Source organism: Carya illinoinensis, chromosome 1, assembly GCF_018687715.1.
Source record: "Carya illinoinensis cultivar Pawnee chromosome 1, C.illinoinensisPawnee_v1, whole genome shotgun sequence".
In the NCBI taxonomy this organism is placed as follows: domain Eukaryota; kingdom Viridiplantae; phylum Streptophyta; class Magnoliopsida; order Fagales; family Juglandaceae; genus Carya; species Carya illinoinensis.
This window is the reverse complement of record NC_056752.1, coordinates 55200986-55221936: the sequence shown is the minus strand read 5'-3', so window position 1 is coordinate 55221936 and position 20951 is coordinate 55200986. Positions and strand designations below refer to the sequence as shown.

General features: G+C 36.0%; 1 protein-coding gene and 1 long non-coding RNA gene across 5 annotated transcripts; one reads left to right on the top strand and one right to left on the bottom strand.

The window, feature by feature from the left end:
• The first annotated feature begins 12277 nt into the window (after positions 1 to 12277).
• Positions 12278 to 13666, top strand: LOC122289903. 2 transcript variants are annotated; one of them, XR_006236251.1, is made up of 3 exons: positions 12288 to 12462; positions 12551 to 12614; positions 12744 to 13666. It is a non-coding gene; the product is annotated as an uncharacterized LOC122289903 (long non-coding RNA). The 2 variants fall into 2 exon arrangements; XR_006236253.1 differs by lacking the exon at positions 12551 to 12614 and having other exon boundaries at positions 12278 to 12462.
• On the bottom strand, positions 13097 to 20951 carry LOC122289891 (two-component response regulator-like PRR37). Of its 3 annotated transcripts, none has more exons than XM_043097278.1 (9): positions 20761 to 20951; positions 19177 to 19528; positions 18599 to 18760; positions 18353 to 18486; positions 17991 to 18152; positions 15297 to 15480; positions 14761 to 15190; positions 13882 to 14671; positions 13097 to 13515 (listed from the first exon to the last, which is right to left on the bottom strand). In XM_043097278.1, exons 2-9 carry the CDS (start codon positions 19526 to 19528, stop codon positions 13408 to 13410), a joined length of 2322 nt encoding a protein of 773 aa, XP_042953212.1. In that variant the 5' UTR covers positions 20761 to 20951; the 3' UTR covers positions 13097 to 13407. The 3 variants fall into 3 exon arrangements, with proteins under 3 accessions (XP_042953212.1, XP_042953202.1, XP_042953218.1); XM_043097268.1 differs by having other exon boundaries at positions 19177 to 19657; positions 20761 to 20950; XM_043097284.1 differs by lacking the exon at positions 20761 to 20951 and adding an exon at positions 18887 to 18968 and having other exon boundaries at positions 19177 to 19303.

The window sequence follows — 20951 nt, the reverse complement described above, 5'->3', positions numbered from 1 at the left end:
TATTATGAATACTGCGTGAACTCATGGATGTCAAACCCCATGAATCATACGAGCATATGATTGGGGAAAACCTTCTAAAAACTTTAAAATTTGAAATGATTTATTACTAATTTTATTCATCATTTCACATCACATATTTTATATATTTAAATATTATTTTTTATTTTTATTATTTATTATTTTATTTTATACTTGTTAAATTAATTGATTTATTCTACTTATCATCTATACATTATATATTTATTATTAAAAAATTAAAAAATACATAAAATAAATATAATATATGATGTGTGAAAATAAAAAAGTGTCAAACTGATTTAATCAGACGTGAGCATTTTAAAAAGACAATGAGAAGGGTTACAAATGAAAATATAAATATTGTTCTTAAAAATAATTTTTTTTTTTTTTTTGACAAATCAATTTCAGCTATATAAAAATATATAAATAATATATTTTAACAATTCTAATAAGAAAGGAGAAGCACATCAGCAACATCAACGTAGTTTTATTATTTATAAATCCGGAATTTCTTTTCTTTTGAGAAAGGTTACTTTAAATTACCGATAAATTAAAATTAAAAAATCTCCCTTTTAGCCCTTTGCTTTTGGCTTTGGCGGTACAGCAATCGAAGCTTTGAACGGAAAGAGCAAAATCCCCTTTGCAAAACCGCATTTTACGGGTTTTAACTTAAAGAAAACGACGATTTTTTTTTCTTTGTTTATTTGTGAAGCCATAAATAAATAATTAAATAAAACTCATATCCAATACATATTTGTAATTTATTGCAAGTGTTTGTAAGAATGTAAAAGCCACTACAATACTCTTTCGGGCTGCGTAGCTTTAGGGAGCGAATCTTGGGTACTTTCGGCAATACCAAAGAATAGTTTACTCACATTATGAATAGGATCATCCCATAGATACATAGACAGAGATGTTTATGCAACCTTAATGTTTTCCCAAAATTTTGGTCTATTGGAGTAATTTTATTTTAATGGCAAGAATACTCAAATTTCATCATCAAATCACATGATTATTCATTTGAAGAGATTCCCAAGAAATTGTGCGCAAGTAAGGTTTCAAATTTTAAGGTGCGGTTTAGATAGTTAGATGAGATGATTTTAGATAAAAATTAAAATTTAAATAAAATATTATTATAATATTATTTTTTAATATTATTATTATTTTAAAATTTAAAAAAATTAAATTATTTATTATATTTTATATAAAGATTTAAAAAAATTTAATAATAAAATAAAATAAAATAAAATATTTATACTACCTAAACGGAGTTTTAAACTACAAGATGCGAGGTGTTTAATAAATATATGTGGCATGTTTTGTTTTGTTTGAATAATTTTTGTGAGATCTGTGTCTTGTTTTGGGGGCATTTATGTGCGTCCACCTCGCCCTCTCGAGAAGACAGATGGATACTTAAAAGTGCCAGCTGGTGCCGAGTGGATGCAGCTCTATATTTGTAGATTTTAGTGCAGGTTTATGGCCTCCAACTACTTTGTGCAAGTAATTTTATAGCTGGGTTTTAGGTCCCATTACTTCCCTCCAAAATTACTAGAATCTTTTAGTTTTGGACAAATTTGCATTGCCTTTTTAAACAAGGTTGTAACAAATAATATTGATGATCTGGATCTCTCTCTTTTGTTGTCCTTTTGTGTTCCTAAAACATGCACCAATGTTCTAAGAAAAAACATGTACTAATGACACAGAATAGACTGAACCGTGTTTGGTACGTGAAGTAATTTGACTACTGTTTATTATTATTCATAAATTATTTACTAACAAAACTGCAACCAGAACTGATTACAAATTATAAGGATTTTTTTGCAAAACTAATGTCAAATGTCAATATGTAGTGGCAGAACCAGGTTGTACCAAGGGGATTCATGGCCCTCTCAAAACTTTTTGAAATTATATAATAACCTTAGATTTTATGCATAATTCTATAAATATAGAAAACGACCTCTTAAAAAAAATTATAATTTTTATATGCTCTCTAATTTTTTTTTTTAAATCTCAATATGGCTAGAAATGTCTCCTTCCATTTTTTTTATAGTTCTAAAATTTTGTTTAATTTCTATATATTATCTATTTTTAAGGATGTAGATTTTTTAAAATTAAAATTAAAATTAAATATAAGAGAAATAATAAAAAATTATTTTTTAATTGTGGATTCTATTTTTTAAAAAAAAAAAGTGCGTAAAGTTTACACACCTTGTATTTAACATTACTTTTTACGTAAATATGTCATATAATATATAAGTTGGCCTCCCCTCAACACACTTGTTGGTTCCACCACTTTTAACATATATATTATTCCTTTGAAATAAAGGACAAGACGTGTTCAACACTTTTGCATTACATGTTACAAAACAATTACCCAATCCACAGGCACGCAATCCTTTGGGATGGCCATAATTGCATTGCAGAGTTGCTAGCTTAGCTTCTTCTTTTTTTCTCGATAAATAATGCATTTATAGATAAACTAGCATATACAAGATAAAAGTTCAGTAGGGTGGGAGTCCCCTACAAACTTCCAAAAGCCAACACATATTACAGCACACAAACAAAAGAACAAAAAGGGTGATTGGAGCTAAAAGATTGGCTCCTACCCAATTCCCACAAGAGGAGACCGCTTGGTGACGGTTTTTAAATAGTCTGATAAATAGACTATAAAACTGCAACTAGAAGACACAGTACAAAAGAGTGTGCTGCAACGTGTTGGTCTTGACTGATTGGAAGGAACTATCACATCCACTTTCACTCGATTCTTGGTTAGAAAAATCGGAAACATAATGTAGCAACCAAAACAATGATGAATAGCCGGCGAGAGGACGTAACTAGCGGTAGCGGCGTGTGCAGGCCACGTGCCACGGCTAGAGTGAAGAGAACAATCGGATCTAAAAGATCCGAGGCTGCAAATCCTGAAACTGCCTACGTGGTGGCAGAGAGCACTCCTAGGCACGGCAGCGGGTGAGGATCATGCATAGCAAAGGCAACGTGTAAGGCAAACACGCCACACGGATGGGCGAATTTCTTCCGCCAAATAAACGATCGGCACCTGGAGAAGCTGGAGAAGGGCGCGTGTCCGCCCTAGGTCGACGGAAAGCAACAGATCGGCAAAGGTGAACAAAGCTAACGGGAAAAAAAAAACAAAAACAAAAAACCAAAAAAACAAAAAAAACAAAAAAACAAAAAACAAAAACAACAACAACAATAACTGGAAATAAAGGTCATGGCCGGCGAGGAAGGGAGGTGGGCGGTGCCAAAGCGCCAACCCTTCTCCTCTCGGTCAACAAAAAGCTTTTCTGGGTGGGGCAATGAGCACGCTGGAAAGAAAAGGCTAGAGAGAAAAAAGGTGTTGGCAAACAAAGTTTGCTTCTGCCGCTAGCTAGCTACTAACTCAAAACCGAAGCATCCAAAATGGCCTCTCTCTTTTGCTAGGTCCAGCGTATGAGATTCATGTGATTATAATATATGTTTTACATTTACAGGAGTAACAAAGAATACCTTATTAAAAAAATGAAAAATGATTAATTATCATAATTATCATTATATGTATTAATCAGCCCCCAAAGACGAATATATGCATGAATTCCTAACCCGGATTATTGGGAAGGTTTATTCAAGAATACAATTATATAATGTTAACACCATAATCCCAAGAGATCTAGATTCCTATAATTTTGTTTCCAATTCAAGGAGGAAATTAGAAACAATTTGGATACAACCCCACGGCCCAAGCTTTGAGCTGGACTTCAACTTGTACAGATTTTGTGTAACTATTATAATGGGAACATAATAAAAGTATTACACATTGATTGTTCATAAATTTGAAAGATAGTATTTCCATAAATTCTATCCCTCAATCTCTCTATACGTAATGACCCGGTCCATTAATTCTAAAGTCGAGATATTAATAATTTTTATTGTGCCTAAATTATCTTTAGTGGGCCATATTGAATAAGCCCATTGGCAATAAATTATTGAGATTAATTAGGAGTTTTAATTAGTCTCAATAACCAAGTTAAATTACATTTATTGTTTTAGAATTGAGCAATGTTACATACAGTCCTCAAATGGGGATTGCAATGCAGGCTTAGGCATTTTTATCTTTAAAATTTTTTAAAATTATAAAAATATCCCTCATAAAATGATGTTTGTTCTTATTTAATAAAGGGTCTGCACATACAGTCTCTACTTAGAGATTGCAAATAGAATTTCTCTTTAAAATTTGAAGATCAGTTTAGAATTTTACTTCAATTTAAAATATCACTAACTGAAGTCCCTTACGCAATCCCAGTCATTGTCAATCATATATTAAATGAATTACTAAATCATATTTTTAAATTCAAACTCTCTTCTTGAATTATCGTGACCGAGTCTAACTCGAACGGGTCATCACCCTCTCCCAAATCTCTTTATAAATATCTCCCTTATGCGTATTATTTAAAAAAAAAAAACCATAAATCTCCCAAACTAACACCGTGATCAATTTTTATGCCGAAAATTTTAGAAAGTAACACTATAAGGTAAGCAGCTAAATCATAAATTAGGATTAGCATATGTTAACTAGTTATATATGTTATTATTAAGAGTAATGTTACCTACAGTCACTTTTATGTACTCTTTACATACTTTACTAATATGAATGGCTGCATCAAATTTTTTTAATGCACAATCAATCACATTAATAGAGTACACAAAAGAATATGCAAAAATGACTCACATATAATTTTTGTATTATTAAACCCAATTCTTTCGAAGCCAGTGTTTACATACCACACATGTCATGATATTTTCAAGCATAGCAATCATTATGTTTTATTTTGTATATTATAGTTATATATATATATATATATATATATTATGCATCTCATGCATCTCACATTGTACAAGACACGTAAACTTTCATAAAATCAAGTATAAGATAAGCTCATAATAGTCAATCGGATGGTCATTCATATGCATGGTATCAATGCAGTTTCAGGGTGGGCATGCAAGCCATAGACTCAAGTGTGGTCCACCGTAGTACGTTAAAATATTGCACAGTCGACTTCATTTGTTGCAGCAAGGAACATTAGTGCTGAACCTTGCACACATAATTAAGTGTGTTGTCCAGTTAAATCAGACAGATGAGTCAGATCAATTAGTTACTTTTGATAAATCAGTTACACATAGCATAAGTATCAGTATGATCATTTATGATTTTAAGTTCTTAGCATGAAATATTTTATGAAAAAAAAAAATCTTATTTTTGATATGTTTACGTTATGATGGGTTTCTTACTGCGTCATCGACTCATTTTAGCTTGTTTTTATATTTTTAAACTATCCAAAGTCAGGATAATTATGACGATAGAGCTGTAAGACGAAACTTAGTATAGGGAGGCGTGATTGTGGCCTAAATCATATATAGAGACTTTAAGTTATGATTATTATGCCACGGGTTTTGAGAAATTTTAATATATACTTTAATGCGCTCTTATTTATGATCTCAGTATTTTAACTTAAAGCGACTTTATTTATTTATACTTGGTGCTTTCTTCATAATAAATAAAAATAGTTTTAAGTCAAGTTTCAGTAACACTTCCCTCTCAAAAAATTTATAAAAGTGACTTTATTATTAAATATAGCTAGTGGAGTGTTACACTATAACTTATGAAGTATGAGCCCCCAATCTCTTAACAAAAGATTAAAAATAAAAACACCTTTGGAAAGTAAAACTGTTGAATAAATATACAGTGCAACTTCATTCAGTATTGTCTACGAGTCATGTAAGCAAGAGTTTTGACAGCGATATCAAATAAAAGCTGGTATTTTCTGGTGTTTCTCGGCAGTTATGGCCATACACTTGTTACATTAATTTCCCATTGACCCGGATACAGCGTTTGCATAGAAAACAAAAAAATCTCATGTCAATGTCTTCTCGATGATCATCGGCATTTGCCTTGTTCTTGTATGTATAATTTTTCTGTAGTCATGGATTCCTTTTCAGATTCTGGTTGTTGTCAATAATGAGTACTCATACGATGTTATCGTTATTTTGCCTCTTCTTTTGCTTAGATTATCTCTTAAAAAAACACATAAACCTGCTTATGAATAGTGGTTGATTACCTTCAGACGATATCCGTAGCAGCAGCAGCTCTGCTGTCTTTAACTATTACACAATGAAGATCTCCTAGCTGCAGGTCGTTTATCTACTAAAGAAACTATATGTCTTCTTGCATTAAATCATAAGTCTGGGCATGGATGATACCGTACACATTTCATGTATTTCATTTCTCGAATGTTCTTTTGATTATTTTGATTATTCTGTAGGTTTTTCCTTTATTGTTAGAGAATTACCACTTGTGGTAAATTTGCAGTTAGTTTGTTATGCTTGAGATGTATGTATATATTCGTTGGTTGTACAGTGCTATGACAATCAATATACAAAGGAATATTCAAGTATTCTCCATTTCCTTCTTGTGAAATAGCTCTCAACCTTCTATGATTTCTAAAACCTAATATGGTATCCAGAGCCTCGAGAGCACCATCCATAGAGGATCTTCCGGACGTTTCAGACGATTCCTCCTCTTCCACACATCTCTCTGTTCATTCTAGCAAACCCTCAAACACCTACAATGCCACAACCATAAACCGATACCTTAACCTTACAAACCCTCACAACCCTTTTCACCTAGACAACGACGACAACCCCGCAGTGATTTTAGTCATGGATTTTCTCACCAATGACAACTATATTACCTGGTCGCGTGCAATGAGGAGGGCTCTCCGTGCGAACAATAAATTTTTTTTCATTTTCGGCTTACTTCCTTAACCCATTGACCCAAATGATTCCCTTCTTGATTTATGGAACCGCTGCAACGACATGGTAGTCTCATGGCTACAAAACTCCATTTGCCCTTCCATTAGATCCAGCATCGCGTTCATTGATAATGCCCGTGAGATTTGGCTTGGCCTTGAGGATCGATTTGCTCATCAGAATGGCACACGAATCTACCAACTCAAGAAGAACTTAGCTGGTCTACTCCAAGAATCTGACACTATAAGTGCTTATTACTGCAAGCTAAAAACTCTTTGGGATGAATTATTGATTTATGATCCTATCCCTGTTTGCACTTGTGGCTCATTGAAAATATTATCCGATCATTATCAACGTGATTGCGTATTTCAATTTTTGATGGGCTTACATGATACTTATTCTCCTGTTCGGGATCAAATTATGTTGCTCGACCCATTACCCCCACTCACCAAAGTCTTCTCTCTAATTCAACAACAAGAACGCCATTATCAGATGGCTTCCACCAACCCTTCCCCTGATTCCTTAGCCTTTGCCATCAGAAAAGCCTACCCAAACCCCACTAAACCTTCCCATCAATCCAAACCTAAGAAAGACAGAGTATATTGTACTTATTGTAAAATCACTGGTCACATCCTTGATACATGTTTTAAAGCCAGAAATGCTGAGCCACCAATATGTACCCACTGTAACATGTCTGGACATATGATGGAGAAATCCTATAAGCTTCATGGCTACCCACCTGGCCATAAATTGTTCAATAACACCCACGATTCCCCTGTTTTTGCTGCTCAATTTGCCTCTGAACCAGAGAATATCAATGATGCTCAAGTGGGTCTCACTAAGACTCAGTACCAGCAACTTCTGGCTTTACTTCAACCTCGGGAGCTTTCCACTGCTGTTCAGCTTTCTGCTAATCAGATTCAATCCAATTTCCCTTCTACATCGACTTCTCACATTTCTGGTATATCACTTTTTTTATCCACCAGCACACACTCCACTTTGTCTAATACAACCTTTCCTTTGATCATTGATACAGGCGCAACAGACCACATGGTTTGCTGCCCCTCTCTGCTCACCTCCATCACAACCTTTATCTCGCACTCAGTTAGGCTCCCAAATGGAACTAATGTTCCTGTTACACACACTGGCACTGTTTAATTGTCATCTTCCATTTATCTTAACAATGTGTTCCCTCTTTTAAATTTAATATGATCTCTGCCAAGAAATTGGCTGCTTCACTCACTTGTTGTCTGGTTTTTTTCCTGATTTTTGTCTCATACAGGACCTTCTCTCATGGACAACGATTGGGAACGGTGAAGTGAGGAATGGACTTTATTACTTGCTTAATACTGCTGTTTCTCCATCTACTCTAGCCTCAACCCTTTCAAAATTCAACAAAACTTCACCAACAGCTTGTGTTTCACATTCTCATAATGTTACTGACCTATGGCATTGTCACCTAGGTCATCTATCACTTCCAGTTTAAAATATGATTGAAGATCCTATTGTAAAAGACCACATTAGTATCATTAATACAAAACCATGTTATGTTTGTCCACTTGCAAAATTTCATAGACTTCATTTTTCTCACAGCAAACATAAAACAACCCGACCTTTTGAAATTGTGCATTGTGACCTTTGGGGACCAAACTCAGTTCCTGCCTATGATGGTTCTAATTATTTTCTTACCATAGTTGATAACTTTACTAGAAGTACTTGGCTCTATCTTCTTCACAATAAAGCTGAAACAAGAAAAAGCATAGAATCTTTTGTCAATTTAATTGAAAATCAATTTGATATCAAAATCAAAATTGTAAGAAGTGACAATGGCAAAGAATTTCTTATGCACGATTTTTTCAACAGCAAAGGCATTATTCATCACACTAGTTGTGTTGCCACACCCCAACAAAATAGGATTGTGGAACAAAAGCATCAACATATTCTCAATGTAGCTCGGCCTTTAAAATTTCAAACTAGTCTCTCTCTTGAATTTTGGAATGACTGTGTTTTAACAGCCACATACCTCATTAATAGGACTCCTACTCCTTTACTTAACAATAAAACCCATTTTGAACTTCTTTTTAACTCTCCACCTTCATATTCTCATTTAAGAGTTTTTGGTTCACTATGCTTTGCCTCCATCTTACATCAAGGTAGGAAGAAATTTGACCCTCGAGGTCGCATATGCATTTTTCTAGGGTACCCTTTTGATACTAAAGGTTACAAACTCCTCGATGTTGAATCACGAACCACTTTCATATCTAGAGATGTCATATTCCATGAATCCACATTTCCCTTCCAACATTTACCTCATCCCTCATCCAACCCCTCTCCCACACTTGTTTTTACTAAACTCTTACCTAATTCACTTGAATTTCCCACCAATCCCCTGAATTTCAGTCCTGTCACACCTCCACATCTTGCCCCTTCCATTCAAATCTCAGCCCAATCTCAAATTCCAGCTCTATCTCAAAATCAGACCACCCCACAAACCTCATCTACATCTTCCAAATCTATCTCTCCTTCCCCTCAAATTCCTTCCCCCTCCTCACATTTTCCTGACCCCCCTTCTCCACCATCTAACCCCCTTCTCCGCAGGTCCACCAGAGTTAGAAGAGCTCCACAATATTTGCAAGAGTTCCACTGCAACCAGACCTCACTTCTAGCCACTTCTCAGTCGCCATCCAAGTCCAACATTGGTAATTCTTGTTCTCTTGCTCATTTTTTAACTTACTAGAAATTTTCCCTTTCATTTACTGCCTTTCCTACTTCTATTTCAACCATTTCTGATCCCACTACTTATAAACAAGCTATGAAACACCGTGGTTGGTGTAAAGCCATGGAAGCTGAACTCTTGGCCTTATAACAAAACCAAACTTGGCTCATCACTGATTTGCCTCTTGGGAAAGAGGCTATTGACTGCAAGTATGTCTACAAGACCAAGTTTAATGCTGATGGGTCTGTAGAAAGGTTGAAAGCACGACTTGTGGCAAAGGGGTTTACACAACAAGAAGGTATTGACTATACCGAAACATTTTCCCCCGTAGCCAAGCTTGTTACTGTGAGAATTCTACTCTCCATTGCTACTGTCAAGAGCTGGTTCCTTTTTCAATTTGACTTTAATAATGCATTTATCCATGGAGAGTTGGATGAGGAGATTTATATGCCTAAACCACCCAGTTACACCAAAGGAGGCCCCAACCAAGTATGCAAGCTTCTCAAAAGCCTTTATGGCTTTAAACAAGCTTCACGGCAATGGTATTCTAAATTTTCCTCCTCTCTTATTGCTTTTGAATTTCACCAATCCAAAGCTGATTACAGTCTCTTCACTAAACTAAATGGAACTTCTTTCATTTCCCTTCTAGTTTATGTAGATGATATTATTATTACTGGAAATTGTTCATCGTCCATTGCCTCCCTTAAATGTTTCCTTAACACTCAATTTAAGATCAAAGACCTTGGTTGTTTGTGCTATTTTCTTGGCTTGGAAGTTGCAAGATCTTCCAGGAGCATTCACTTATGCCAAAGAAAGTATGCTTTGGACATTTTGGCTGATTCAGGGACACTTGGCAGCAAGCCTCTTAAGCTTCCTCTTGAGCATAATTTCAAACTTAGCAAAGATTCTAGTGTTCCTCTTTCAGACCCGAGTACTTATAGACGACTTATAGGTTGCTTGTTGTATCTCACAATCACTAGGCCTGATATATGCTATGCTGTCCAGCTTCTAAATCAATTTATGAGTCATCCAACAACATCACACTTGGCCACAACACATAAGATTCTTAAATATATCAAAGCTGCTCCTGGTCAAGGCATATTGCTCTCATCTTCTTCTCCACTCCAACTTAGAGCATATTGTGACTCAGATTGTGCCTCATGTCCTGACACACGCCGTAGTGTCACTGGTTAATGTGTATTTCTTGGAGATTCTCTTGTTTCTTGGAAGTCAAAGAAATAGTCTGTGGTTTCTCGCTCCTCATCTGAAGCTAAGTATCGCTCTATGGCCTCCACATGTTCTGAAATTACTTGGCTCAAATATCTTCTCAATGATTTTCAAATTCATCATTCACAGCTAGTACTACTTTATTGTGACAACCAAGTAGCTCTTCATATCGCTGCTAATCCAGTTTTTCATGAAAGAACAAAATACATCGAGTTGGATTGTCACTTGATAAGGGATAAAATCCAAGAAGGAAGCATCACCACTACACATGTTGCCTCCAATAGCTAACTGGCTGACATTTTTACCAAGGCCTTGCCCTCATATCTTCTTTAATTACATTTGTCCGAGATGGGAATAGTTAATCTCTATTCTCCATCTTGTGGGGGGCTATTACACAATGAAGATCTCCCAGCTGCAGGTCGTTTATCTACTATAGAAACTACATGTCGTCTTGCATTAAATTATAAGTCTGAGCATGGATGATACCCTACACATTTCATGTATTTCATTTCTCGAATGTTCTTTTGATTATTTTGATTATTCTGTAGGTTTTCCCTTTATTGTTAGAGAATTACCACTTGTGGTAAATTTGTAGTTAGTTTGTTATGCTTGAGATGTATATATATATATTCGTTGGTTGTACAGTGCTACGGCAATCAATATACAGAGGAATATTCAAGTATTCTCCATTTCCTTCGTGTGAAATAGCTCTCAGCCTTCTCTGATTTCTAAAACTTAATATCAACTGAATCACATTCAGGAAGAGTACACGCTAATTAATTGATATCTGTGGAGATACTTGAGTCTTTATGTTCTTACTGCCTTGCGGACTTTTTGAAACAGCAAGTCATACAGAAGTAGATAGAACATGTTCCGTGTTTGCTAGCTTGTGTGATGGATATTTGCCTCAATATTAGTCATTGTATTTCTTCGTTGCAGTCCACAGTTCTCGACATATTGGTTTGCTTTCCACACTCTATTATTGTTAAAGCCTCACCATTAATACTAAAGTTATAGGATATATCATAATAATTTGGATAAGCCTTTGAGCTAATTAGGATGATAACAATTGCTTACAAATAATTTGGCTATAAAGTTTGAGAAGGAAATGGTTTCTACTCGCATTGGGTTCTGAATGCATTTTCTTTGACCAGGAACATACGATTCTGTCCGAATAAATATATCATTTGGAGCGAATAGAGACATGTCTTCTAGCTAGTTTTACCCGATAGATCACGTTAATACGTGGGTTCTGCAATATTTGATGATAAAGTACTAACTAACATTAGATAATGTAAAATTTAGTGTCATGTCTTTAGAATGTAAAAAATTATTCAGCCAGAAAATTAGGGGATGGAACGGCGATCTCTCTCTCTCTCTCTCTCTCTCTCTCTCTCTCTCTCTCACGGTTCATTTGACGATCGAAGAAGACGTGAGGGACCCGCATGGGCACTTTTGAAGTGGATGCTGACACGTCAAACTCTGACCACCTAGCAATAGGGAATGTTTTTATCTTCGGAGTGTTTGGATAAGGATCGAGAGGAGGGTGCACATCTTGCACTGCCATGCCGATGTCGTAATGACACGATCGTTATTTCTTTCTGTCTAAATTTGCATGTGCAGCTTATAATTTGCAAAAAGACCTAACAGTTTGGAGATTTGACTCTTGGTCACGTCATTTGCATCAACCGCTCGAATGGGTAATTTATCCTAGCTTTGCATTATTCTGTTATCTACTCGATCCATAAAATGATAAACAATATTAACGTCACAATATCCTATTTATAGCATTTGAAAACTATGATCCGATCAAAACCCAATCTATACGCAAAGAAGCTGGAGCTTCAAAGCGGTTGGGCTCTCTCTCTCTCTCTCTCTCTCTCTCTCTCTCTCTCTCTCTCTCTAATGTATGAATACTTCTGTTTATTATTTTTAATGATACAGAATATAAAATCTAGCTCACTCATGGCTTGTATCTCAGGGGTGAAACTGTTCCCTGATCTCCTTCCATGGCTATATATATGGATCACGTACCTTATTGTTGGAATGCTGCCAGTCTGGGAACTTACAATGTCAGGTATGATTCCAGGATGTGAATGGCGATTGTATGGAACTGTTGGTCAATGTTTCTGCGAACTCAACGCTAACCTGTTTGGGTCCCGAGGAATGACCAAAGCTGCCTTCCGCGACATCACCTCTTCCTAAACTCGAAGAGACAGGTCTGTTACCATAATTCTCACATTTGGTTGATTGTACATCTTATGTAATCCTACTTAATCAGAGAAAAAACCAGAACAGGATTGTCTGAAAACACCACATCAGACGGAATGTAGGTTGAAGAAAAAAAAAAGAGTTCTTCAAGCATCCAATCATTAAAGAAGTCTAGAAATACAACGGCACACCGATCAGAAGAGTTTTTATTAGAGAAGACTGCCCTTTTCAAGGGTTACCCCATTTTGGAGCAGTAGCAGTAGCAGCAGCACTAATAATAGTAGTAGCTTATACATAGTGCAAGGTGTTTCTGCCGAGTCCTTACACAATCTACTCGGTCCTCGATCACAGTGGTTACGTAGCTCACCTCGTGTACACAGCTGGTGTCAATATCATGTAGAAAATTCCACGAGTATCATCAGGGATAAGTCAGGTTAACAATGTGTGTCCTTACTTTCCTTCTTGTGCACCGCCTGTCGAACAAATTGTCCTCGAATTCGTGGTCTCTGTTCTGCCAGTTTCTTCCTGCTCTGGTATCGGACCTGGAGAAGATTATGTAAAGAGATATTTCTTTCGTATCTCCTCCAAAATCATAGAAATGAAGATTATACTAAAAATGCAAGAACAAGAAGTAGTGTTATTTGAGGATTTTACACTAAAGACCATCGGAATGGCATGATTTGATTTGTAAGATTTAAATTTTAAAATTTATTTTTTAAATCAAATTATAGCATGTTTTGTGGTGTAAAAACTTTTAAATAGAATTGTACGGTATCATGTATCAAATTTGTTTGGAAAATATTGAAGTTTTCCACAATATATTTCTTGATGGGGAAATATGCCGCTAATTGCACGTCAAGGAATGAATCAATGAATTTTTGGTGCCACGTTGTTAAACTTATACTTACCTTCTTCTCAAAGCATCTCTCTTTTCTCTTCTGACGGAATTTAATTAAAGCAGCCTCTCTTTGTGCAGAATTGTTTGTATCAATTCCGCTTCTAGTTGCAAATCCTGTTACGACCCCGTTATCACTTTCCGTGTTTGTTCCTCTAGCATTTAAATCTGTGATGCTTCCATTCTGCCCATTGCTCCCGCTGTTACTTCCCGAGCCATTTCCATTCATACTTTGATTGCCAGCCTTGCCCTCAAGAGGTGCACTCAACATATTTGATGACCCACACTGCAGAGCTTCCACTGCAATGTTTTTTGAAGATAAATCATCTTGGTTGGCTGGCTTCTGCTGGGGCATGTTATGCACGTGGTGGTGGTGGTGGTGATAATGATGATGATGGTGCTGCACGTGGACTGGCTGTTTGATGTCCCTTGTTTGAGCCGTTTGTGCCGAAACCTTGCTAGCTGTTGCTGCATCTGTCTTACCTTGGATTATGGGCTGAGGGGGAGAATTATGGCCATTTTGCACTGGTTGGAAGGCAGAGGACGGATGAAGATATTTGAATGCAGAATTGGGTGCTGCCTTGTCACTGAATGCCACTTGTTTAGTATAAACATTATTAGTAGTTGAGCCCATGTCATTATTATTACTACTACCATTCGAACACTGATTGGGATGTGTGCGATTAGAGTTAGATCGAAATTTTTGCAGTGAGTCGGTTTTTTCTGCCTCTGAGCTGTTACGAGGAGAACAGCTACCAACATTCCCTGTTGGAGCCTGATTAGCATTTGATGCAAAATTATACCTGCTAGTAATAAAATAGATGTGACCATCACATTTGTGGACAGCTGGCTCAGGATATAGATGTAATCTGAATTTGAAATATCATTCTACCTTGAGAAGGCTGAAAGGTCTGAATGTCTCAAGACATTTCGGTCATGGGCACTGGTCCCAGTATCTCCAGCATCTCTCAGCCTCTTTAAACTGAGTTCAAGGGAAGGTATTTCCTTATTGTCAAAGATAATCTTATCTTTCAAGTTGGATACCTTGGAGATACCATTTGGGATGTCAAAGACAACAGTTTCTATCTGAGGATCGGTATCGTTAGATGTCAGACCCACTAGATCAGCAACTTGGTTCCTCATTTCGCCATTTGGTTTCTCACTGTTGAGCTCCACTCGTCCTTTATGCAGCTTCTCATCATTTTTCTTTGAGTTTCTTTCAGAGATCTTTTCTTCAATAGTGCCAGCTAAGTTGGTCAATCCCTTTGCACTTGGGTTTTCAAGCTGCAAATTTGGAATTCTAGATATTCCCATCTCCAAGTCTTTGCCCATGGGAACATTGACTAAATATTAAAAACAGAAAAGAAAAGCAGCAGATAGTAGAAAAAAGTAAACATATATCAGAGTGAGGTGTCAAATTCATCATACCAAGCTCATGATCCTGCCCTTCATGCTCCCTTGTTGCCATCACCGGCACCCAGTTGTTGCCAAAGGCTTCAGTCCTAGAAGGAATAACCTGGGCACAAGTGCTATCAGGAGGATCATCTACCTCTTCCCACAGTGACATAGGTTGGGGACTGTCAACCTCTGCTGCCCTCTTTGTCCAAGATGTCTGTGCATATATGCATACAAAATTTCAAGTAGGCTTTAGTTTGGATTATGGGGCCTAAAATCAGAAAGATTAAGAACATAATATTTAGCCACCACAAATAAATATATCATTTGTTGATACTCAATGGTAACTCATCCCAATTAATCATGCCTGGCTAAACGAATCCCTTTAAGTAATTCTGCGGAGTCCTTGGGTTTTCCTCACCTCAAAATTAAAATTATAAATTATTTTATGTTCTATTATACAGTCTCAGTCCATGTTCCAGTCATCTCACCGTCCTGGCAGTGCCCTTAATTTTAAGCATATTACTCCTTACTACTGCACACATTGGCATTATCCATCTTTACTGTATCACATCCAACCTGTGCAATCTCTTTAATTGACACATTCAATTATCCATCTCTGTTTAGATACATATACATTTTTTTTTTATAAGTAGTTTAGATACATATACATGCATCGATCATAAAAAGGGACACCTATTTGGTCATTCAAGTCCAAACATTCTAATATATTTACATTGTCAAATGCATTATATCTCATATAGGGGTGTCCAAAAACAAAACAAAAAAAATCTGCGCTGCACTAGGGAAAGTATAATTTGCTTCTCTTAAATTTCTCAATTTACATCTGCACATAATAAGATATTATCTCGTTATTTGTCACATTATAGTGCAGAAAAACTACAATAATAATTAGATTTAGATGGTAAAGTAGACCAAAAATGAGATTATTTTCACAGTAAACTGTCAAGATAACTATCAGTCACAACAGTTTAAACAAATAGAAAGTAGGGCAAGTATATCATGCACAAAAACATATTAATCCAAACATAGTAAACCAAAAATATTAAATAAAAAAGACAGTCTGCATGTCAAGTATTTGAAATTAACATTCTTTCTTAAAAAATAAAAAAACATTTTAGAGAACCATCGATTCCAAAAATACTCAATCCAAAGAGACTCGGGAACATTTTATATGACTATAAATGGAGTTCACAAAGCATATAAGATTAATATGAACCAAATGTAAACTGATTAGACACCATGAGTAATCCTCATGTTAAACCAAATGGGAAAATAAGCACATAGAGGAAACACTCGCTACAACCATGTTAGAAGTTTGGGATGATTTGTGTTTGTCTGTCAACATCATGAATGCTTTAAAATTTTGATAATTATACTCTAAACGGCAAAGGCACTGCACATTCTCCAGTTTTGCCTAAAATGACACTTAGGGCTCGTTTGGATACTAAGAATATCTCATAATATCTCTAAATAATAGTGAAATAGTTGTGAATAGTAGTGAATAGTTTGTAAATAGTAATGAATAGTTTGTGAATGGTAGTGAAATTGTTTGAGAATATTTTAGAACAGTTGTGTTCCCAAACGGGCCCTTAGATTGACATCCTTAAGCAATGAAAGACAACATTTATGGGTTGTTAGTTCATGGTTACGGACAACTTGCCCATTGTTCATGGCAACAAGCTACCAAACAGTTAGTACTGAAATTACTATGTGCTTATGGGGCTTCTCTGAGATGGATGAAGGATCTTGCCTTAGTAGCTGTAGAAAGGGCTCACCAAGCTGGACATGCATCCTCATTATGAAGGGGGACACCTATCCTGACTCCTGATCCCTTGAAAAGGACCAAGATAGAAGGTGGAGGCTTCACACAAACCATTGTTATGCCTCTATCTTGTCTTTCTCACAACTCAAATCTCTCTCATGAATTCAAGGTATGCTGCCACAACACCGTTTGTACAGGTGACCTTTCAATGAATAATTATTGATACTCGCATAAATTTCCTTCCACCTCTTAATTGACAAAATAAGCATCACATTCATAGAAGCTTTTATGGACGGCTGGTATAAGTTTTGCATTACTGGTGCTTATAATGAAGTGTATGATTCATAATTTATCAGTCCAAGCTTGTGTACTGCGTACGTAAATCCTTATGTAGGGGGATGCATGATCCTTTGAAATGGACCAAGATAGAAGGTGGAGGCTTTGCACTAACTATTGTTATGCCTCTACCTTGTCTTTATCACAAGTTACATCTCTCTCATTAACTAAAGGTAGGCTTCCACAGCACCGTTTGTAGGGGTGCCTCCTCTTTATGACCAATTACTGATACTTGCAAAACTTTCTTTACTCCTCAACATAAGGCATATACTTCATGGGAGCTTTTATGGAAGGCAGGTATAAGTTTTTATGTAAATGTCTTGTGATTTTCAATTGTTGATGCCAAGATTGAAAAGATAAGCACTTGTTGCCATATCCAACATTACGTAAAAGCAAAAGAAATGGTCACAAGGCTAGAATTTCATCGTGGTATAAGGCAATACGAACTATAAAGAGAAAACAATTGTGATTATTAATGCAAGAAAATTAGTTCAAAGAAATATTGAAGTATAGTAAAGGCAGAGGTTGAAACTTAAAAAACAGAGAGTTTGAAGATCATTCACAGAGATTTCATAACTTACTAACTGAAAAAAAGAGTTTAATACCTGAGTGCCACTTCCAGTATCACTTCCACCCCTAACATTCAAATCAATGCTTCCAATATCATCTTCATCATTGCTTCCAGTGTTGTTGTCTGACTCTTCACCACTTTTCAACTTTGTTGATTTTTGTGTGTGTATACCACTTTCACTTCCACTATCACTAGACTGATGAAAGAATAGAAAAATATCTCCTAGGTCAAATTGCAAGACTCCAGCAAAATAAGCAGCTTCTTTATAGTTGGTATAGTTCTAATTGGCGTTCAGGGTCAATAAATGCGTAAATAAGAACCAGCATGATGTCTAAAGTGAATAATCGGTCCAGAATATAGTTTCTTGGAGAATATGGGTTAACTATAGCAACTCACGCTGTGGCATTTCCTCCAAACATGCTGCCAAAGATTCTTAAGCTCATTCTTTCGAATAGGCTTTGCTAAAAAGTCGACTGCACCCTTTGACAAACACTTAAAGACTATGTTCATAGAATCATAAGATGACATCACTGCACATAAAACTCACCAGGTGTAGCAGTTAAAAGTATCAATTGTTTAAATATAAGAGGAAAATATCATATTACTTTTACATGGGAGAAATGGTGATAGCAATATACTCACTAATCACAGGAATATTCTTGCAAGTGTTGTGGCTCATTATCTTGCATAGAAGGCCAATGCCAGATAAACAAGGCAAAACTACCTCAGTCAAAACAAGATCAATACGAGTGGTAAGATCTTCTAAGATTTTCCAAGCTTGTGGACCATTTTCTACTGCTGTAACTGCCAAGAGTGATTAACAGTTAGGTTTGCTTGAGAAGAGATGCCAAAAATGACAAACTGTCGTGCTCCCATTGAATATGAAATTAAAATATGATTAATGACAACATTCAGATACCAATCACTCACCAAGCATTTGGCATTTAAAATAGATAGGATGTTACTTCAAGGATTTCAGTCTCCAAAACGACAGTAAAGAAGAAGAAATTGTCTGACAAATGCCAAGATATATCATCTCCAAATATAAATAAAAAATAATTTAAAAAAAATAAAAAAAAAAAAAAAAACACCTCCATGGGCCAAGAAAGCATATTAGCATAAGAAGGACGTGAAGTTTTCAGCAACAAGTTTGATATTATATGGAAGTTTCAAATTCAACATCAAAATTATTCCAAGATGTAGGAATTGAAAGAATTTACCTTCGTAGCCACAATTTCGAAGTAATGCACTGACAACCTGCCGAGTTGAATCATCATTTTCCACCAGTAGAACCTTAAGAGACCTAAGAGGTAGAAACCTCTCCCAGCGAACCACAGGCCCTTGAGGCTGTTGCTGCGAGCTCTGAGAGACATCTGGGGAATGCGCTTTGCCTTGGACTGCTTCTGACTGCGCAACATCAACGTCTTCTGCATCCTTATTAATCTGATACTCATCTTCCTCCGAGAGCCCTTGGCCTTCACCGGTAACCCCAACCCTCATTTCCTTGCGCTCATCTTGCATTTGGTGATTTAGTTCTGCCAACTCTTTGGTTACCGGGCCATTATTATTCATCTGCATTACTCCGATCAACCAGATTCAAAGAGGCCAATAATGAGAAAGGTGATGGATTGAGTCGGCACAAAAACCTCCTTTAAAACCGAAGATAGAGTGCACATCCTGTTGTCTTAAAGATAAAAGCCTCTACAAACAAGAGGAGAAAAAAAAAAAAAAAAAAAATGAAAGAACAACCATTTTAACCCAAGTCATTACACTGCTTTAACATTTATCTGAAAATAACATGAAACCGTCAAACCCAAACTGATCTATGTAACAGCAAAAAAAAAAGAAAAGAAAAAGAGAAAAAAAAAAAGAAAAAAAAAAAGGAAGAAGAAGAAGCAAATAACTAGCTAAACTGATGAAAAACCGTTTTAGAGAAAATTATTAGCTGCTCCTGGAGTACCAGAAGACACGAGGGAAAACTGTTTCTGTCTCAATACCAGAGCAGTGTAATACTGTAATCTGTATATAGGCACGTACTACAAAATTCAAAGTAATCTGTATATAGGCACGTGTTACAACCGGTGACAGATAAGTTTGAGCCCTACATGAGTACAGAGAACTATCGTATACAAAATTCAAAGTAACAAAGCAGGAAGAAATGGAGATAAAGAATATAGGGACTTCGACTAAATCATGGTCACGCTGCAAATAAAAACTACATGTCCTCATGCTTCTGTTGGTCATCCTGTTTGGAGCTGTCTGAGTGCTCTGTGGATATTTGAAACAAATGCTTCCTTAATTGCTTAACAGATTGCTGGACAAGTGAAATAAATCAGAAATAACATGTGCTTTAATTGGTCAGAAGCATTAACCAAACAGATGGTAATGGAGAACTCGATCTTCAAATACAAACATATACCAAGGAACAGAGAACAATTCAAGACCGAACATAAGTTAGGTTTGCTGTTACCTATCAAAAAAAAAGTTAGGTTTGCTGTTTGTCGGCAACCAAAGTACTTTTGCAGAAACCAAATTCTCAAATCTTATAAAAGGGTTATATTACTTCCAGAAAGAATCAGAAAATTTATATAAAACTATTTCAGCTTAATAAAAAAAAAACAGATTTTACAGAAAGTATTACGCATTTCCAGGAAAATTCAAGAAAATATTAAACGACAAGAAAACAGTGAAACGCATCATAATATCGGTTGGACAGGGATCTAATCACCAACGATCGAAAATTTAAGCTTAGAACCCAAAAAACTCAAATCGAGGAACATCGACGATTCAAACGACAAAAATACCTTCTAATTCACATTGGAGGTGGGTTCAATCAAAGGCCAACGATCAAGAATTCGAAACTTCAATCAGAGCAAATTCAAATACCAAAACCTACCCAAAGCAGTTTAGCGTTTATAAAAGTAAAGAAAAACAATTGTCAAATATACAGCTTGACTCGCTAAGGAGATATACGCGAAGCTCGAAGTTTGGGGGA